General features: G+C 48.8%; 1 protein-coding gene across 5 annotated transcripts in view; it reads right to left on the reverse strand.

Annotated features, from left to right (window-relative positions):
• LOC115459655 (E3 ubiquitin-protein ligase TRIM39-like) overlaps positions 1-16,898 on the reverse strand; it is a 446,759-nt gene that overhangs the window by 395,554 nt on the left and 34,307 nt on the right. For 3 of the 5 annotated variants that reach the window (XM_030189457.1, XM_030189463.1, XM_030189462.1), the window contains exons 4-5: positions 16,083-16,105; positions 15,320-15,429 (exon numbers count right to left, since the gene is read on the reverse strand). In XM_030189457.1, the coding sequence (XP_030045317.1) occupies positions 15,320-15,429; positions 16,083-16,105 (133 nt within the window). Of the gene's footprint in view, positions 1-7,926; positions 7,933-15,319; positions 15,430-16,082; positions 16,106-16,898 lie in introns of all 5 variants that reach the window. The other 2 variants (XM_030189461.1, XM_030189460.1) reach the window with 1 other exon arrangement.

The raw sequence follows: 16,898 nt of genomic DNA on the forward strand, positions 1-16,898 counted from the left end.
TTGCAGTCTGTCCAAGAGCTCAGGAATGAGTGGCAGTGGGAACCGATCCTTCACGGTGATGGCATTTAATCCTCGATAGTCAATACAAGGCCTCAGGGTTCCATCCTTCTTGGTGACAAAAAAAAACCCCGCCCCGGCTGGGGATGTAGACGGCTGAATGAACCCCTTCCGTAGATTCTCGTGGATATAATCTCGCATAGCCTTGAATTCTCCTCGGGACAGTTTGTACAGTCGGCCCCGAGGGGGTACCATATCTGTCTTCAGATTAATAGCACAGTCAAAGGACCTATGCGGCGGTAATACCTCCGCCTCCTTGGGACTAAACACATCGGCAAAGTCTCTATAATCCATAGGCAGGGAGCCCCATTCACTTGGTTCTTCCCCGGGCAACGTATTTAACGCCGGACAGCTGCCAGCCCGACCCTTACAACAGGTCTCTTGACAGGAATTGCCCCAAGCTTGAATCTTCCCTCCGGTCCAGTCGATAACTGGGTTGTGGCATCGTAGCCATGGCAATCCCAGAACCACCGGGTGGATGGTCCGGGATAATATTAAGAATTCAGCTTCCTCCCGATGGTCCTCTCCCACTTGCAATCCCAAGATCGGAGTAATCTCAGTGACCGGCTGGGGAAGGGTAGTTCCCTGAATGGAGGTTATCCGCAGCATTGGTCTCCGGGGGAGCGTGGGCCAGCCCATTTGCTGGAGCAGTTCGAGCCCAATAAAATTACCCCCAGACCCCGAGTCCACCAGGGCCCGGGTCTGAACCGTGGCCTCCTGCCACCGCAAGGTCACTGGTAGGATGAGCAAGGTGTCCTGTAGGGGAGCGGAGTGCCCCAAGAACCCTCCCCTCAGGGTGCCTTGGGGAGCGCATTTCCCGGTCGGATAGAACAAGTCCGGAGGAAATGCCCAGCCTGTCCACAATAGAAGCACAGTCCTTTAGACTGTCGTTGCTGTCTTTCGGCGGGAGTCAACCGTTGCCGGCCCATTACCATGGGCTCCTCTCCGGGCTCCGTAGTGTCCCGGCTCGCCTGGCGAGAAGACGACCCTTTGCTCGTCTTGGGGGACCCTCGTACCCACTTCTGCCGCTCCATCCGGGCTCTGGCTCGCTCCTGGAATCGGGTGTCCACCCGGATACAGAGTGAGATGAGGGCATCCAATGATCCGGGAACCTCCCGTCCCGCTAATTCATCCTTGATTCGTTCTTGTAATCCCTCCATAAAAATGGCCATCAGGGACTCCGGATTCCAACGCAGCTCTGCGGCTACGGTACGAAACCGGATGGCATAGTCGGCCACTGTACTTTCTCCCTGATGAATCCGAAGCAGCTCCGATGCCACGGAGGAGGGTCTTCCTGGAATGTCAAACACCATCCGGAACCGGCGCTGAAATTCGCTATAGTCCTCCAAAATGGGATCATGTTGTTCATCCAGAGGGACCACCCAGTCCCGGGCTTTTCCTACACAAAGGCCCATAATGTAGCCTACCTTACTTTGATCCGAAGCAAAGGCCTCCGGTTGCATCCGGAAGGCCAGATTACACTGGTGGAGGAACCCTCGACAACCTGCCGGGTTCCCATCGTATCGTGCCGGCTCAGGGAACCGAGGTCCCACGCGGAACCCTCCCATACGGGGAGCTGCTGCGGCCCCTTGGACCGCAGCGGCCTGGTTCTGTACCTGAAGCGTGGAAAGTTGAGAACATACATTCTGGAGAGCCCCAGACAGGGCATTAAGCTGTTCCTGTTGCTGCTGGAGAACCTTGGCCAGGTCCCGTAGATCAGGTTGCGTCGGCGAGCTCATGGCTTCCGTTTTCTGTCGCGGCTCTGATGTCACTCTTGTGTAGGTGAGCTCTTGAGTTTTCCCGATCTCCACAGACCAGGAAATAGCCGAGCACCCCGAATCTTCACCCGCGGCGACCGCCGTTCACCGAGGGTTGAGCCCTCAGCTGCGGGCGGCCAGCAGGACTGCTGGAACCACGGGGGACGGCTGGCCTGGCCGGATATGGGTACAGAGTCCTTGGTACCGTGGTCTAGCCGGGCGGCTAGCGGACAACAGGGACGTATGCTGACTTGACAATTACTAGCAGGACGGCTAGTTGTTCTGAGGAACAGACTCTGTCTAGGACCTGGCTAGCAGGACGGCTAACGGGCTTGAGGCACAAATACAGTCTTGGAAATGGCTAGCCGGGCGGCTAACTGGCAAGAAGAATAAACACAGTCTTGGGAATAGCTAGCAGGAAGGCTAGCAGTCACGAGGGACAAATACAGACTTGGAAATTGCCAGCAGGACGGCTAGCAGTCTTGAAGAACAAACACAGAAGTGGAGATAGCTAGCAGTCTTGAAGAACAAACACAGGCTTGGAGATAGCTAGCAGTCTTGAAGAACAAACACAGACGTGGAGATGGCTAGCAGTCTTGAAGAACAAACACAGAAGTGGAGATAGCTAGCAGTCTTGAAGAACAAACACAGAAGTGGAGATAGCTAGCAGTCTTGAAGAACAAACACAGGCTTGGAGATAGCTAGCAGTCTTGAAGAACAAACACAGACGTGGAGATGGCTAGCAGTCTTGAAGAACAAACACAGACGTGGAGATGGCTAGCAGGACGGCTAGCAGTCTTGAAGAACAAACACAGAAGTGGAGATAGCTAGCAGTCTTGAAGAACAAACACAGGCTTGGAGATAGCTAGCAGTCTTGAAGAACAAACACAGACGTGGAGACGGCTAGCAGGACGGCTAGCAGTCTTGAAGAACAAACACAGACTTGGAGATAGCTAGCAGTCTTGAAGAACAAACACAGACTTGGAGATAGCTAGCAGTCTTGAAGAACAAACACAGACTTGGAGATAGCTAGCAGTCTTGAAGAACAAACACAGACGTGGAGATGGCTAGCAGTCTTGAAGAACAAACACAGACTTGGAGATAGCTAGCAGTCTTGAAGAACAAACACAGACGTGGAGATGGCTAGCAGTCTTGAAGAACAAACACAGACGTGGAGATGGCTAGCAGGACGACTAGCAGTCTTGAAGAACAAACACAGAAGTGGAGATGGCTAGCAGGACGGCTAGCAGTCTTGGAGAACAAACACAGGCTTGGAATTCACTTGGCAGGATGGCTTCAAACAAGAAAACGGAAGCACTGGTTCCCCTCCGTGCTTCCGTTTAAATCCCCCGCTCGTCTTGGCTGAAGAACAGCTGGGGCCAATCCTCTCCGCCCTGGCCAGCAGCGGAGACCGGATTGGTCCCTCCGTCCGATGGGCGGAGTTCCTGGGAGGATGCGCCAATCCGGCGCGGGTGGGCGGAGCCTCCTCGCTGGTCCTGCTGCAGCGAGGAGGACGCCGACGCCGGCGCCGCCATCTTGGCCGGCGGATTTGCTTCTCCGAGGCCGGCATTAGTTCTTCTGGATCGCCGGCCTCGGAGCAACTCACAGTCGCGGCGATCCCCGTGGCAGCCTTCCCTTGTCGGCCCGCATCCTCCTGGTGCCTCAGTCTCCCGCCTCGGCCCACGGGATGCCCGGTAAGGACCCGGAACGGGACAGCTGTCTGTACTAAAGTTCTGGCCCTTGAAACAGCCTAATTGTGGCGAAACAGGGTCTCCTGTTGGGCTTCGTGAACGCTGTATGCTGTTGGAGACATTTTGGATTGACAGCTTTAAGAACATTTAAGCTAAGTAATATTTGATTCACCGAATGTATATAATTGGTATAAGCCTTTACCATTGAGCATTGTGGAAGGTGTATGTGCATGTATTGCATGAAGAAGAAGAGTGGAGTTTTTTTTGTGAAGACTAGTGATTGAAGAACAGGAATACTCGAACATTGAAAGGTGGTTCCTACATAAGGAGTATTCTCCATGATTTCTGAAGTCTTTTTTTCTCCACATTTTCATATATACTAGCGATTATACACCTCCAATACTCGGTTGTATCTTAAGTAGAATTTCATTGTTATAGGTGTTGAGTTCAATTACCCCAATATTGACTGGGTAAATGTAACATCGGGGGAACGCTAGGGAGGTAAAATTCCTTGAGGAAATCAAGGACAGCTTTATGGAGCAGCTGCTATAGGAGCTGACAAAAGAAGGAAAAATTCTAGACCTAGTCCTTAGTGGAGCGCATGATCTGGTGCGGGAGGTAATGGTGCTGGGGCCGCTTGATAACAGTGATCATAATATGATCAGATTTGATATTAGCTTTGAAGTAAGTATACATAGGAAATCAAATACATTAGCGTTTAACTTTAAAAAAGGAGACTATGATAAAATGAGAAGAACGGTGAAAAAAAACCTCAGAGGAGCGACTGCGAGGCTCAAAGATTTACATCAGGCATGGATGCTGTTCAAAAACACCATACTGGAAGCCCAGGCCAAATATATTCCACGTATTAAAAAAGGAGGACGGAAGACCAAACAACAGCCGGCGTGGTTAAAAAGTGAGGTGAATGAAGCTATTAGAGCTAAAAGAAAATCCTTCAGAAAATGGAAGAAGGAACCGGCTGGCCTTCCTGAGTTTAAATGGGGTCTGGATAGATTCCTGAAGGAAAAGTCCATTGATCGTTATTAAATTTTGGGCTTTTGCCAGGTTCTTGGGGCCTGGAATGGCCGCTATCGGAGACAGAGTGCTGGGCTTGATGGACCTTTGGTCTTTTCCCAGCGTGGCGGTGCTTATGTGCTTATATGAAAACAATAAGAAACAGCAGAAGGAATATCAAGTCAAATGCAAAGTGCTGATAAGGAAGGCTAAGGGAGACTTCAAAAAAAAAGATTGCGTTGGAGGCAAAAACACATAGTAAAAATGTTTTTAGGTATATTAAATGCAGGAAGCCGGCAAAAGAATCAGTTGGACCAAGGAGTAAAAGGGACAATCAGGGAAGGCAAAGCTGTAGCGGAGAGATTAAATGAATTGTTTGCTTAGGTCTTCAGTGAGGAAGATTTGGGTGGGATACCGGTGCCGGAAATGGTATTTGAAGCTGACAAGTCGGAGAAACTTAATGAATTCTCTGTAAACCTGGAGGATGTAATGGGGCAGTTCTACAAACTGAAGAGTAGCAAATCTCCTGGACCGGATAGTATTCATCCCAGAGTACTGATAGAACTGAAAAATGAGCTTGCGGAGCTATTGTTAGAAATATGTAATTTATCCTTAAAATTGAGCGTGGTACCGGAAGACTGGAGGGAGGCCAATGTAATGCCAATTTTAAAAAAAGGTTCCAGAGGAGATCCGGGAAATTATAGACTGGTGAGTCTGACATCGGTGCCAGGCAAAATGGTAGAGACTATTATTAAGAACAAAATTACAGAGCATATTCAAAAGCATGGATTAATGAGACAAAGTCAATATGGATTTAGTGAAGAGAAATCTTGCCTCACCAATCTACTACATTTCTTTGAAGGGGTGAACAAACATGTGGATAAAGGTGAGCCAGTTGATATTGTTTATCTGGATTTTCAGAAGGCGTTTGACAAAGTACCTCATGAAAGACTCCAGAGGAAATTGGAGAGTCATGGGATAGGAGGTAGTGTTCTATTGTGGCTTAAAAACTGGTTAAGAGAGAGAAAACAGAGAGTAGGGTTAAATGGTCAGTATTCTCAGTGGAGAAGGGTAGTTAGTGGGGGTTCCCCAGGAGTCTGTGCTGGGGCCGCTGCTTTTTAACATATTTATAAATGACCTAGAGATGGGAGTAGCTAGTGAGGTAATTAAATTTGCTGATGACACAAAGTTATTCAAAGTTGTTAAATCGCGGGAGGATTGTGAAAAATTACAAGAGGACCTTACGAGATTGGGAGACTAGGCATCTAAATGGCAGATGACGTTTAATGTGAGCAATTGCAAAGTGATGCATGTGGGAAAGAGGAACCCAAATTATAGATACGTCATGCAAGGTTCCACGTTAGGAGTCAAGGACCAAGAAAGGGATCTAGGTGTCGTCGTTGATGATACGTTGAAACCTTCTGCTCAGTGTGCGCTGCGGCTAAGAAAGCAAATAGAATGTTAGGTATTATTAGGAAAGGAATGGAAAACAAAAATGAGGATGTTATAATGCCTTTGTATCACTCCATGGTGCGACTGCACCTCGAATATTGTGTTCGATTCTGGTCACCACATCTCAAAAAAGATATAGTGGAATTAGAAAAGGTGCAGAGAAGGGCGACGAAAATGATAAAGGGGATGGGACGACTTCCTTATGAGGAAAGGCTAAAGCAGCTAGGGCTCTTCAGCTCGGAGAAAATGCGGCTGAGGGGAGATATGATAGAGGTCTATAAAATAATGAGTGGAGTTGAACGGGTAGATGTGAAGCGTCTGTTTACGGCGCTTTCCAAAAATACTAGGACTAGGGGGCATGCGATGAAGTTACAATGGGAAAATTAGGTTCTTACCTTGGTAATTTTCTTTCCTTTAGTCATAGCAGATGAAGCCATTACGTATGGGTTGTGTCCATCAACCAGCAGGGGGAGATAGAGAGCACTCAACTTTTCACAGTGCCTCATGGCCAGCCAGCTCCACTGCCTCTTTAGTATTTGAAGCGTCCAAAGCAGTATGGCAAACCGTAATGGGAATAACATGAACTTTCCTCACAGCGAACGATGGCCTCTTAACAAGGGCATGAACTCAAAAGGAGGGAATGAACACATCCTCCTGGAGGGAATAAACTCATCCTCCTTATTGTATAACTGGAGGGGATACACACAACCTCCTGGAGGGAATAAACTCATCCTCCAAAACATAAACTGGAGGGAATGGACTCATCCTCCTATAAGTGAACATGAATCCTGAAGACTGTTTTCCAACTTTCTCCCAACTTCAGGAAACAAGAACAGAACCTGAAACAGATTCACAGCATACAGACAATCATACAGGGAGGGCTCATGGCTTCATCTGCTATGACTAAAGGAAAGAAAATTACCAAGGTAAGAACCTAATTTTCCCTTCCTTGTCATCAAGCAGATGAAGCCATTACGTATGGGATGTAACAAAGCAATCCCTATATAGGGTGGGAACAGGTCACACCACGCGCTAGCACTTGTGCTCCAAAACGCGCATCCCTCCTAGCAGCCACATCCAGCCTGTAATGTCGGGCAAAAGAGAGCTTAGAAGCCCATGTTGCTGCACTGCATATCTCATGAAGAGAGAGTGCTCCAGTTTCAGCCCGAGAGGAAGAAATCGCTCTGGTAGAATGCGCCTTAAAGGCTACAGGCGGAGACCGGCTGGCAAGCAGATAAGCTGAAAAGATAGTTTCTTTGAGCCAGCGGGCAATAGTGGCTTTAGACGCTGGAGACCCTCTGCGAGGACCTGATAGCAAAACAAACAGATGATCATAGATCCTGAAAGAGATAGTAACTCGCAGATACTGCAGCAGAGTCCTGCGCACATCCAACAGGTGCAACTGCCCAAAAGGTTCTGGAAACTCCTCCTTATCAAAGGAGGGCAAGAAAATAGGCTGGTTTAGGTGAAACGCTGAAACCACCTTAAGCATGAAGGAAGGCACGGACCGAACCGTGACCTCGGACTCTGAGAATTGCAGAAATGGGTCTCTACAGGACAGCGCCTGGAGCTCTGACACCTGTCTCGCCGAAGTAATGGCCACAAGAAAAACGGCCTTTAGTGTCAAATCTTTCTCCGATGCTCGCCGAAGCGGCTCAAAAGGAGAAGCCTGCAGGGCCCTCAAAACTAGCCCCAGGTTCCAAGCTGGACAGGATGTTCGCATGGAAGGCCGGAGCCGAAGCGCCCCACTAAGAAACCGTGCCACATCTGGATGAGCAGCTAAAGACACGCCTTCAACCTTACCACGAAGGGAGGCCAACGCTGCCACTTGCACCCGCAGGGAATTATAGGCCAAGCCTATTTGTACACCATCCTGCAAAAAGTCCAGAATCGGCGAGACAGGATCCCGCATGGGTGTGATCGCTTTTGAAGCACACCAAGACTCAAACTGGCGCCAAATCCTGGCATAAGCCACGGAAGTGGAATGCTTGTGGGCCTGCAGGAGAGTGGAAATGACTGTGTTTGAATAGCCTTTGTCCCTCAATTGCGCCCTCTCAATCACCATGCCATAAGACCAAAGCAGCAGGCGTCCTCCATGGCTACCGGGCCCTGTGACAACAGGTTCGGTACCAGAGGTAAAGGAAGGGGAGCCTCCACTAGCAGCTGTCGGAGGTCCGCATACCAAGGCCTCCTGGGCCAATCCGGGGCAATGAGGACCACTTCTCCTGGGTGCAGCCTAATCCGCAGGAGCACGCACCCTATCAAGGGCCACGGGGGGAACACATATAGTAGGCCCCGAGGCCAGGGCTGAGTCAAGGCATCCAACCCTGCCGAGCGAGGATCTCTCCGTCTGCTGAAGAAGCACGGGACTTTGGCATTTGAACTTGTCGCCATAAGATCCATCACGGGCTTGCCCCATTTGGCACATATCTGCAGGAATACTTAGTCTGCTAGTTCCCATTCTGCTGGATCGATCTGATGCCTGCTTAGATAATCGACTTGCATGTTGCTCTGACCTGCAATGTGAGCTGCCGACAGAAACTGAAGATGCAGCTTGGCCCAGTGGCAAATCTGTTCGGCCTGCGCGGCCAGTGCTCTGCACTGAGTGCCGCCTTGTCGATTTATGTAGGCCACTGCTGTCATGTTGTCCGACATCACTCTGACAGCCAATCCTTCCAGGGTCACTTGAAAGGCCAGAAGCGTCCGAAACACCGCTTTCAACTCCAGGCGGTTGACGGACCACTCCGACTCCTCGGGTGTCCATAGACCCTGGGGCATGCTTCCCCTTGCAATGTGCGCCCCAGCCCTTCAGGCTGGCATCTGTCACTACTAGACACCAATCGGGGAGCGCCAGCAGCATTCCTCGCCGCAGCATGCTGTCTGAGAGCCACCACTCCATGCTGAGTCGGGCCGCAGGGAGCCAAGAAAGTCTGCATTGATAATCCTGAGAAACTGGAGACCATCTTTGAAGTAGGGAATACTGTAGAGGTGTCAGGTGCGCTCTCGCCCAGGGCACCACTTTCAATGTGGCTGTCATCGATCCCAGCAGCTGGACAATGTCCCAAGCTTGCGGGCGGGGCATCCTCAGGAGCAGACGGACCTGATTCTGAAGCTTGCACCGCCTTAGCTCGGGTAGGTATACATAGCCCGAGTCTGTGTCGAACCTGGCCCCCAAATATTCTAGAGATTGCGAGGGGGTCAGGTGACTTTTGGCCATATTGACGACCCAGCCTAGAGATGGAAGTACTGAGACCACTCTGGCTGTAGCTTGATAGCTCTCTCTTACAGAGTCTGCTCTGATGAGCCAGTCGTCTAGGTACGGGTGAACCCTGATACCTTCTCACCTGAGCGAAGCAGCTACTACCACCATTAGCTTCGAAAAGGTTCGGGGAGCTGTGGTGAGACCAAAAGGCAAGGCCCGGAACTGGAAATGTTTTCCCAACACCGCAAACCTCATAAACTTCTGGTGCGGGGGCCAAATTGGAATGTGCAAGTAAGCTTCTTTCAGGTCTAGAGACGTGAGAAACTCTCCTGGCTGTACCGCAGCAATGACGGAGCGCAGGGTTTCCATGTGGAAATGCCGCACTCTCAGGGACTTGTTTAATTCTTTAAAGTCCAGAATAGGGCGAAAAGACCCACCTTTTCGCGGCACCACAAAGTAGATGGAGTATCGGCTGTAGCCGTGTTCGGCCGGAGGTACCGGGGACACAGCCCCTAACTGAATCAGACCTTGCAAAGTCTCTTCTACCGCCGCCCGTTTGGCAGAAGAACCGCATCGGTACTCCACAAACACGTCTCTTACTGGGGCGTTGAATTCTATTCTGTAGCCATCTCTGATCAGGTCCAGAACCCACTGATCTGAGGAAATATTGGCTCACTCCTCGGCAAAGAGGGAAAGACGTCCTCCGATAACAGGAAGCGAGGAGGGGGCCGGCACACCATCATTGAGAGGGTCGCCCCTGAACTCCAGGCCTAGAGCCGGTGGCTGCGGAACGCTTGTCCGAGCGAAAGGAGTTCCTCTGCTGAAAAACGGGTAGTTCTCTTTGTCACCGCAGTGACTAGGGCATCTACTTTAGGCATTGCAAAGCGAGACAAATGCCCCTCACGCAGAGGGTATAATTGCCCCATAGCCCTGGAAAGGCTCGAGCAGGCTTTTTGGTACTAACCATCCTAGGATTCACAGAGGAGGCCGTGCCACTGTCAGGCTCTTCAATAGAAAGGACCTGTAGGGCATCTGAAATAAGCGCTGGCAGCTCATCACGGTGGAAAATCCTCACCGCGGAGGGATCATCCAGATCCTGTGGTAATTCTGCACCTGACTCTGGCTCCTCAGACCACGAAGGCCTGCCAGAACTCTCCGAATCCTCACAGCCCTACCACGAGGGGGAAAAAGGAGGTGCACCACAATCTGAAGGGGAATTAGCCCTTCTACGCTTTTCTTTATGCCAATTATCAGGGAAAATAGCCTCAGCGGGCAGTCCCAGGCCAGAATCCACCGGGGGAGACAATAGAAGGGGCCTCAGACGACCCTTGAGGGAGAGCTCTTTTCAGCATGTATGCTTTATGCAATAATAACACAAAATCAGGGGAGAAAAACTCGCCCTGGGCACCCAGATCCCGTCCGGGGCTAGCCGCTCCCTGAATAGCCTCAATTTGAGGTGTCAACCCCCCCCCCCCCCCCGGGCTCAGGGCTCTCCGTCTCTATGGAGGCACCCAGATCCCGTCCGGGGCTAGCCGCTCCCTGAATAGCCTCAATTTGAGGTGTCCCCCCCCCCCCGGGCTCAGGGCTCTCCGTCTCTACGGAGGCCGCGCCATGCGGAGAATTCAAAATGGCGTCCGCTGCCAGCTCTGAGCAGGAAGAATCATCGCTCGCCATGCTCGGGCCAGCTCTTACACCTGTACAGCACGATTTACAGAGGCCCGCTGCTGATTTGCGCTTGCCACACTGGGAACAGCGCTTTACATTCTCTGCAGCCATCGCCGAAAACGGCGGGAAAATTCAAAATGGCGGTTTCGCGCCAAAAACGCCCCGATCGCGGGCCCACCCCGGAGGAGTTAGAAAACACTCTTACCTCACTGGACCGAGTATCACAGCTCCGGTCCCATAGAAGAATCAAAGGAAAACCTCTGTTCCAACTTCTTTTTTTTTTTAACGCTGTGAGGAAAGCAGAGGTAATAAGAACTCCGGAGGCTCAGATGAGTGGGAAAGGCAGGGAAAGTCGAACCAATGTGCCTGCATCCACTGAGTGGGAAAGGACAGGGAAAAGCAAGCTAATATGTCCACATCCACAGGGACATGGGTAAGGCAGGGAAAGGGCTAACCTATGTGCCTTCAAAGTGAAGCTGCTATAGCCTCTAACACCCCGGCTAACAACTGGCAAGCCAGGAGCCACCCCCAGGCAGATTTTTGATGGAGCTCGAAGAAGCTGCAGCCACCCTGCTTGGGGAGACAGAGAATACTGAAGAGGCAGTGGAGCTGGCTGGCCATGAGGCACTGTGAAAAGTTGAGTGCTCTCTATCTCCCCCTGCTGGTTGATGGACACAACCCATATGTCATGGCTTCATCTGCTTGATGACAAGGAAGTAGTAAATTTAAAACAAATTGGAGAAACTTTTTCTTCACTCAATATGTAATCAAACTCTAGAATTCTTTGCCAGAGAATGTGATAAAGGCGATTAGCTTAGCGGAGTTTAAAAAATGTTTGGACGGCTTCCTAAAGGAAAAGTCCATAGATTTGGAGGCTGTGTTTGATTTCATTTGTGATTTCTGTTAGATCATGTTTGAAAGGGATGTAGATCGTGACATTGTCTGCGTAGATGTAAAGATTAAGGCCTTTGTTGGATAGTGATTTGCCTAGAGGTGTCATCATTAGGTTGAAAAGGGTCTGTGAAAGCGGTGATCCTTGGGGTACTCCGCATTCTGGTTTCCATGGTGATGATTTATTCAAATTAGATATCACTTGGTATGGATTGATATTTCTAATTTGTGGTATTGTAGATGTGAAACACTAGAACACTTATTTTCGAAAGGGAAGGGAGCCCATCTTCCGACACAAATCGGGAGATGGGCGTCCTTCTCCCAAGGTTGCCCAAATTGGCATAATCGAAAGCCGATTTTGGGCGCCCTCAACTGCTTTCCGTCGCAGGGATGACCAAAGTTCACGGGGGCGTGTCGGCAGCATACCGAAGGCGGGACGGGGGCGTGCTTAAGAGATAGGCGTCCTCGGCCAATAATGGAAAAAAGAAGGGCGTCCCCGACAAGCATTTGGTCGACTTTACATGGTCCAATTATTTTTAGGACCAAGCCTCAAAAAAGTGCCCCAACTGACCAGATGACCACCGGAGGGAATCGGGGATCACCTCCCCTTACTCCCCCAGTGGACTAACCCCCTCAAACCATAAAAAAAAAAGTTTCAAAATACTTTTTTGCCCGTCTCTATGCCAGCCTCAAATGCCATACTCAGGTCCATCTCAGCAGTATGCAGGTCCCTGGAGCAGATGTAGTGAGTGCAGTGTACTTCAGGCAGGCAGACCCAGGCCCATCCCCCCCCCAACCTGTTACACTTGTGGTGGTAAATGTGAGCCCTCCAAAACCCCCCACAAACCCACTGTACCCACCTGTAGGTGCCCCCTTCATCCCTAAGGGCTATGGTAGTGGTGTACAGTTGTGGGGACTGGGGTTTTTTTTTTTTGGGGGGGGGGTTGGGGGGCTCAGCACCAAAGGTAAGAGAGCTATGCACCTGGGAGCAATCTCTGAAGTCCACTGCAGTGCCCCCTAGGGTGCCCGGTTGGTGTCCAGGCATATGAGGGGGGACCAGTTCACTACAAATGCTTGCTCCTCCCACGACCAAATGGCTTGGATTTGGTCGTTTTTGAGATGGGCGTCCTCAGTTTCCATTATCGACGAAAACCGGGGACGACCATCTCAAAAACGACCTAAGGACGACCATCTCTAAGGTCGACCTAAATTTCATGATTTGGGCATCCCCGACCGTATTATCGAAACGAAAGATGGACGTTCATCTTGTTTTGATAATATGAGTTTCCACGCCCCTTCGGCGGAATGTCCTTAGACATGGACGCCCTTAGAGATGGTCGTCCCCGTTCGATTATGCCCCTCTATGCCTTTTTCAGTAGCTTCTTCCGAAATCCACATTAAAAAAAATTTTTTTAATAGTTTTTGTACTCCAATTTTCATTTAGGTTTATATTTTATTGATGCAGTATATACTGTTTTCCTTTCATCTGTTGCCTGTTCACAAAATGTCATTACGTTCATGAGACACTTCAGAGCCTCTTTAGGAAAATTACCCCATTTATATTAGGACAATTACTCTCTCACAAATCAGACTTTTGTCATACCTTCTCATTAGATATTTCAAGTGAATGATTTGATACAAGAGGTATTTAGATGCTCTTTTTATTTCTATGTATGTGCCTTATATATTTTTAGGTGTTTTTGTTTGTAAGACATTATCATTGTCCAGTTCAAAAAATGTATCAGTTTGTTTTTATCCTTTATTACGGAGGAATGTGTTTGTGAGGAGCTTGCCAAACTAAAAATAGACAAAGCGATGGGGCCTGATGGGATACACCCGAGGGTGCTTAAGGAACGCGGAGAAGTTCTGTTGGCTCCGCTGATGGACCTCTTCAATGCTTCCTTAGAAACTGGAGTGATCCTGGTGGACTGGAGAAAGGCAGATGTGGTTCCTTTGCACAAGAGTGGAAGTAAGGAGGAGGTTGGATATTACAGACCTATCAGTCTGACCTTGGTGGTGAGTAAGCTAATGGAAACGCTTCTAAAGAGGAGGATTGTGACATTTCTTGAACTACATGGAATGCGGGACCCGAGGCAGCATGGCTTCACTAGTGGCAGGTTGTGTCAGACAAATCTGACTGTCTTCTTCGACTGGGTGACCAAACAGTTGGATGTGGGAGGGGCGCTTGATGTGGTATACTTGGATTTCAGCAAAGCCTTTGACACGATTCCGCACAGGCGACTGATAAATAAATTAAGTGCCCTCGGTATGGGACCTAGAGTAACGGATTGGGTTAAAAATTGGTTGAATGGTAGGAGACTGAGGGTGGTGATAAATGGAGCTTGCTCTGAAGAAAAGGATGTCGTCAGTGGAGTACCGCAGGGATCGGTCCTAGGGCCGGCTCTTTTTAACGTCTTTGTGAGCGACATTGCGGAAGGGCTGTCTGGTAAGGTTTGTCTCTTTGCGGATGATACTAAACTCTGCAACAGGGTGGACACCCTGGAGGGTGTGAATGACATAAGAAAGGACCTAGTGAAGCTGGAGGAATGGACCGATATTTGGCAACTAAGGTTTAATCCCCAAAAATGCAGGGTCATTCACTTGGGTCGCAAAAATCCAAGGGAATGGTACAATATAGGGGGTGAAGTGCTTCAGTGTGCGAAGGAAGAGCGGGACTTGGGGGTGATAGCGTCTGATGACCTTAAAGCTTTCAAACAGATTCATACTTTTATTTCTGCACATTTTTACTGGAATCATCCAGAGCGGTCAGCACTCAAGAAAAAGATCTGGGTGTCATTGTAGATAATACTGAAATCTTCTGCTCAGTGTGCAGTGGCAGCCCAAAAAGCAAACAGGATGCTAGGAATTATTAGGAAAGGGATGGTGAATAAGACCAAAAATACTATGATGCCTTTGTATCGCTCCATGGTGCGTCCACACTTTGACTATTGCATTCAGTTCTGGTCGCCGTATCTCAAAAAAGATATAGCGGAATTGCAAAAGGTTCAAAGAAGAGCAACCAAAATGATAAAGGAGATGAAACTCCTCTCGTATGAGGAAAGGCTAAAGAGGTTAGGGCACGTCAGCTTGGAAAAGAAACGGATGAGGGGAGAAATGATTGAGGTCTATAAAATCCTGAGTGGTGTAGAACGAGTAGAAGTAAATCGATTTTTTTTACTCATTCCAATAGTACAAAGACTAGGGGACACTCAAGGAAGTTACATGGAAATACTTTTAAAACAAATAGGAGGAAATAATTTTTCCCTCAACGAATACTTAAGCTCTGGAACTCATTGCCGGAGGAGGTGGTAACAGCAGTTAGTGTATCTGGGTTTCAAAAAAAATTCGACAAATTCCTGGAAGATAAGTCCATAGTTAGCTATTGAGACAGACATGGGAAGCAACTGCTTAACCTGGGATTTATAGTATGGATTGTTGCCACGATTTGGGTTTCTGCCAGGTACTTGTGACCTGGCTTGGCCACTTTTTGGAAAACAGGAAACTGGGATAGATGGACCATTGGTCTGACTCAGAATGGCTACTCTTATGTTCTTATGACAAAGCAAATTAAAAAGCGATCAATTCCTCACCTTCAAATTTTGTAATCCATTTCTTCAGTTGCTGAGGGAAGCTCAATTGGAAACCCAGTTTCAGATCAGTAGAAACAGCCTCTGGTACTGGAAACTTCATTTTCTGGCACCTATGGGTTAGAGAGTCACTGGGATTATTCTGGGAGATGTTCACACCCAGGGGACAGAGATGTGAACAGTGGAAGGAATTAGATATATCATGAGCAATCAGTATTCTAGCAATCAATATTCTGTGATTATGGGACTCATTTTTGAAACAGGAACACATTCAAAAAATGGCACAAAGTGGCATTTGGACATTTTACTCTGATACAGACAGCGTCAGAGCAGAGACTTTCACCAGCACCTCCTTCTGCACTAGGGTTGAGGGGCAGCACAACTGACGGGGTAGAGGTGGAAAGAAGATTCATAGGGTGGAGTTTGGTGGGGAATGAAGAGAGGATTCTGGGAGAGCCAAATAGGTGAGGACAAGAAGAGAGGAGATATCAGGGAGGTTGGTGGGAGAGACGTTCTGGCAGTACAGAGATGAAAAAGGGAGAGACAGGGGGGGAAAGGAGGGTGTCTGTAACTCTCCTCTCCTCCATCTTTTCCCCTTCATTTCTCAGTGCTTCCTCCCTCCACACCTTAACTCTCCCTCTCCTCACTCAATCCCACCTCCCTCTCTCCCATTCTCAATCTCAATTCTCACCAATCGATTAATTCCCTTTTTCCTCACTCAAAATCCATCCAGCCACATAGAAAAGGGCAGAAAACTAACTTGTACCTGCTCAGGGCGTCCTTCACATCCTAAAGGGAAATGAGAAAGAGAATATTTCTAGTTAGATTTCACAGTTTATGAGAACACGTTATACGTTAGCATACTCTACTCACAACTCTGCTCAATCACATAACAGCTACAAAATTTTGATGCCATTTCTATGATTAGTATCCAAAAATCTATAAGAAACAACCAGTCTCATTAGGGAAACAAAAATCATGTTGTCCAGTAAATCAGCCTGTTTCAACCTACCATTTTTCTCCTAAGTTGTAGAGAAATTGATACTTGGGCAACTTTTCAAGTATTTAGATAAAACACAGGTCCTTCATGCCAATCAATCAGACTTTTGGATGGGGCACAGTACTGAAACCTCCTTGGTGGCTCTGATCCGTGATCTGCATGTAGACATTCTCAAGGGCCTGGTTTGGGCAGAGGTGGAGTTGTGAACCATTGGGTGAAAAGGTATCAAAAGTGGGGTAAGTGACTTATTTCTAACAGAGGGATATCAACTGTATAATCCTGCAAAATTTTAGCCTCAGGCATGGACTAACTACATCTTTAAAAAAATGAGATTCTGTAGAACATGGAAAACATCAACGTTGTGAAAAAGTTGCATAGTCCCTCTCTACTGACCCTACAGTATACAAAACTTTCGAAAATGAAAATTGCCCAATTTAATCCTCCAAACATTTATAGCCTTCATGTCAGACTGACAGTGGTCGGGACCCCCGGGCAGTAAGGGTCATCAGGGCACCCCCAGCCACTGCTCCCACTACCTCCCTCATGCACTTCACAGCCCCCCCCCCCCCCACCGCAGCGATT

Source organism: Microcaecilia unicolor, unplaced genomic scaffold (assembly GCF_901765095.1).
Source record: "Microcaecilia unicolor unplaced genomic scaffold, aMicUni1.1, whole genome shotgun sequence".
Lineage (NCBI taxonomy): Eukaryota > Metazoa > Chordata > Amphibia > Gymnophiona > Siphonopidae > Microcaecilia > Microcaecilia unicolor.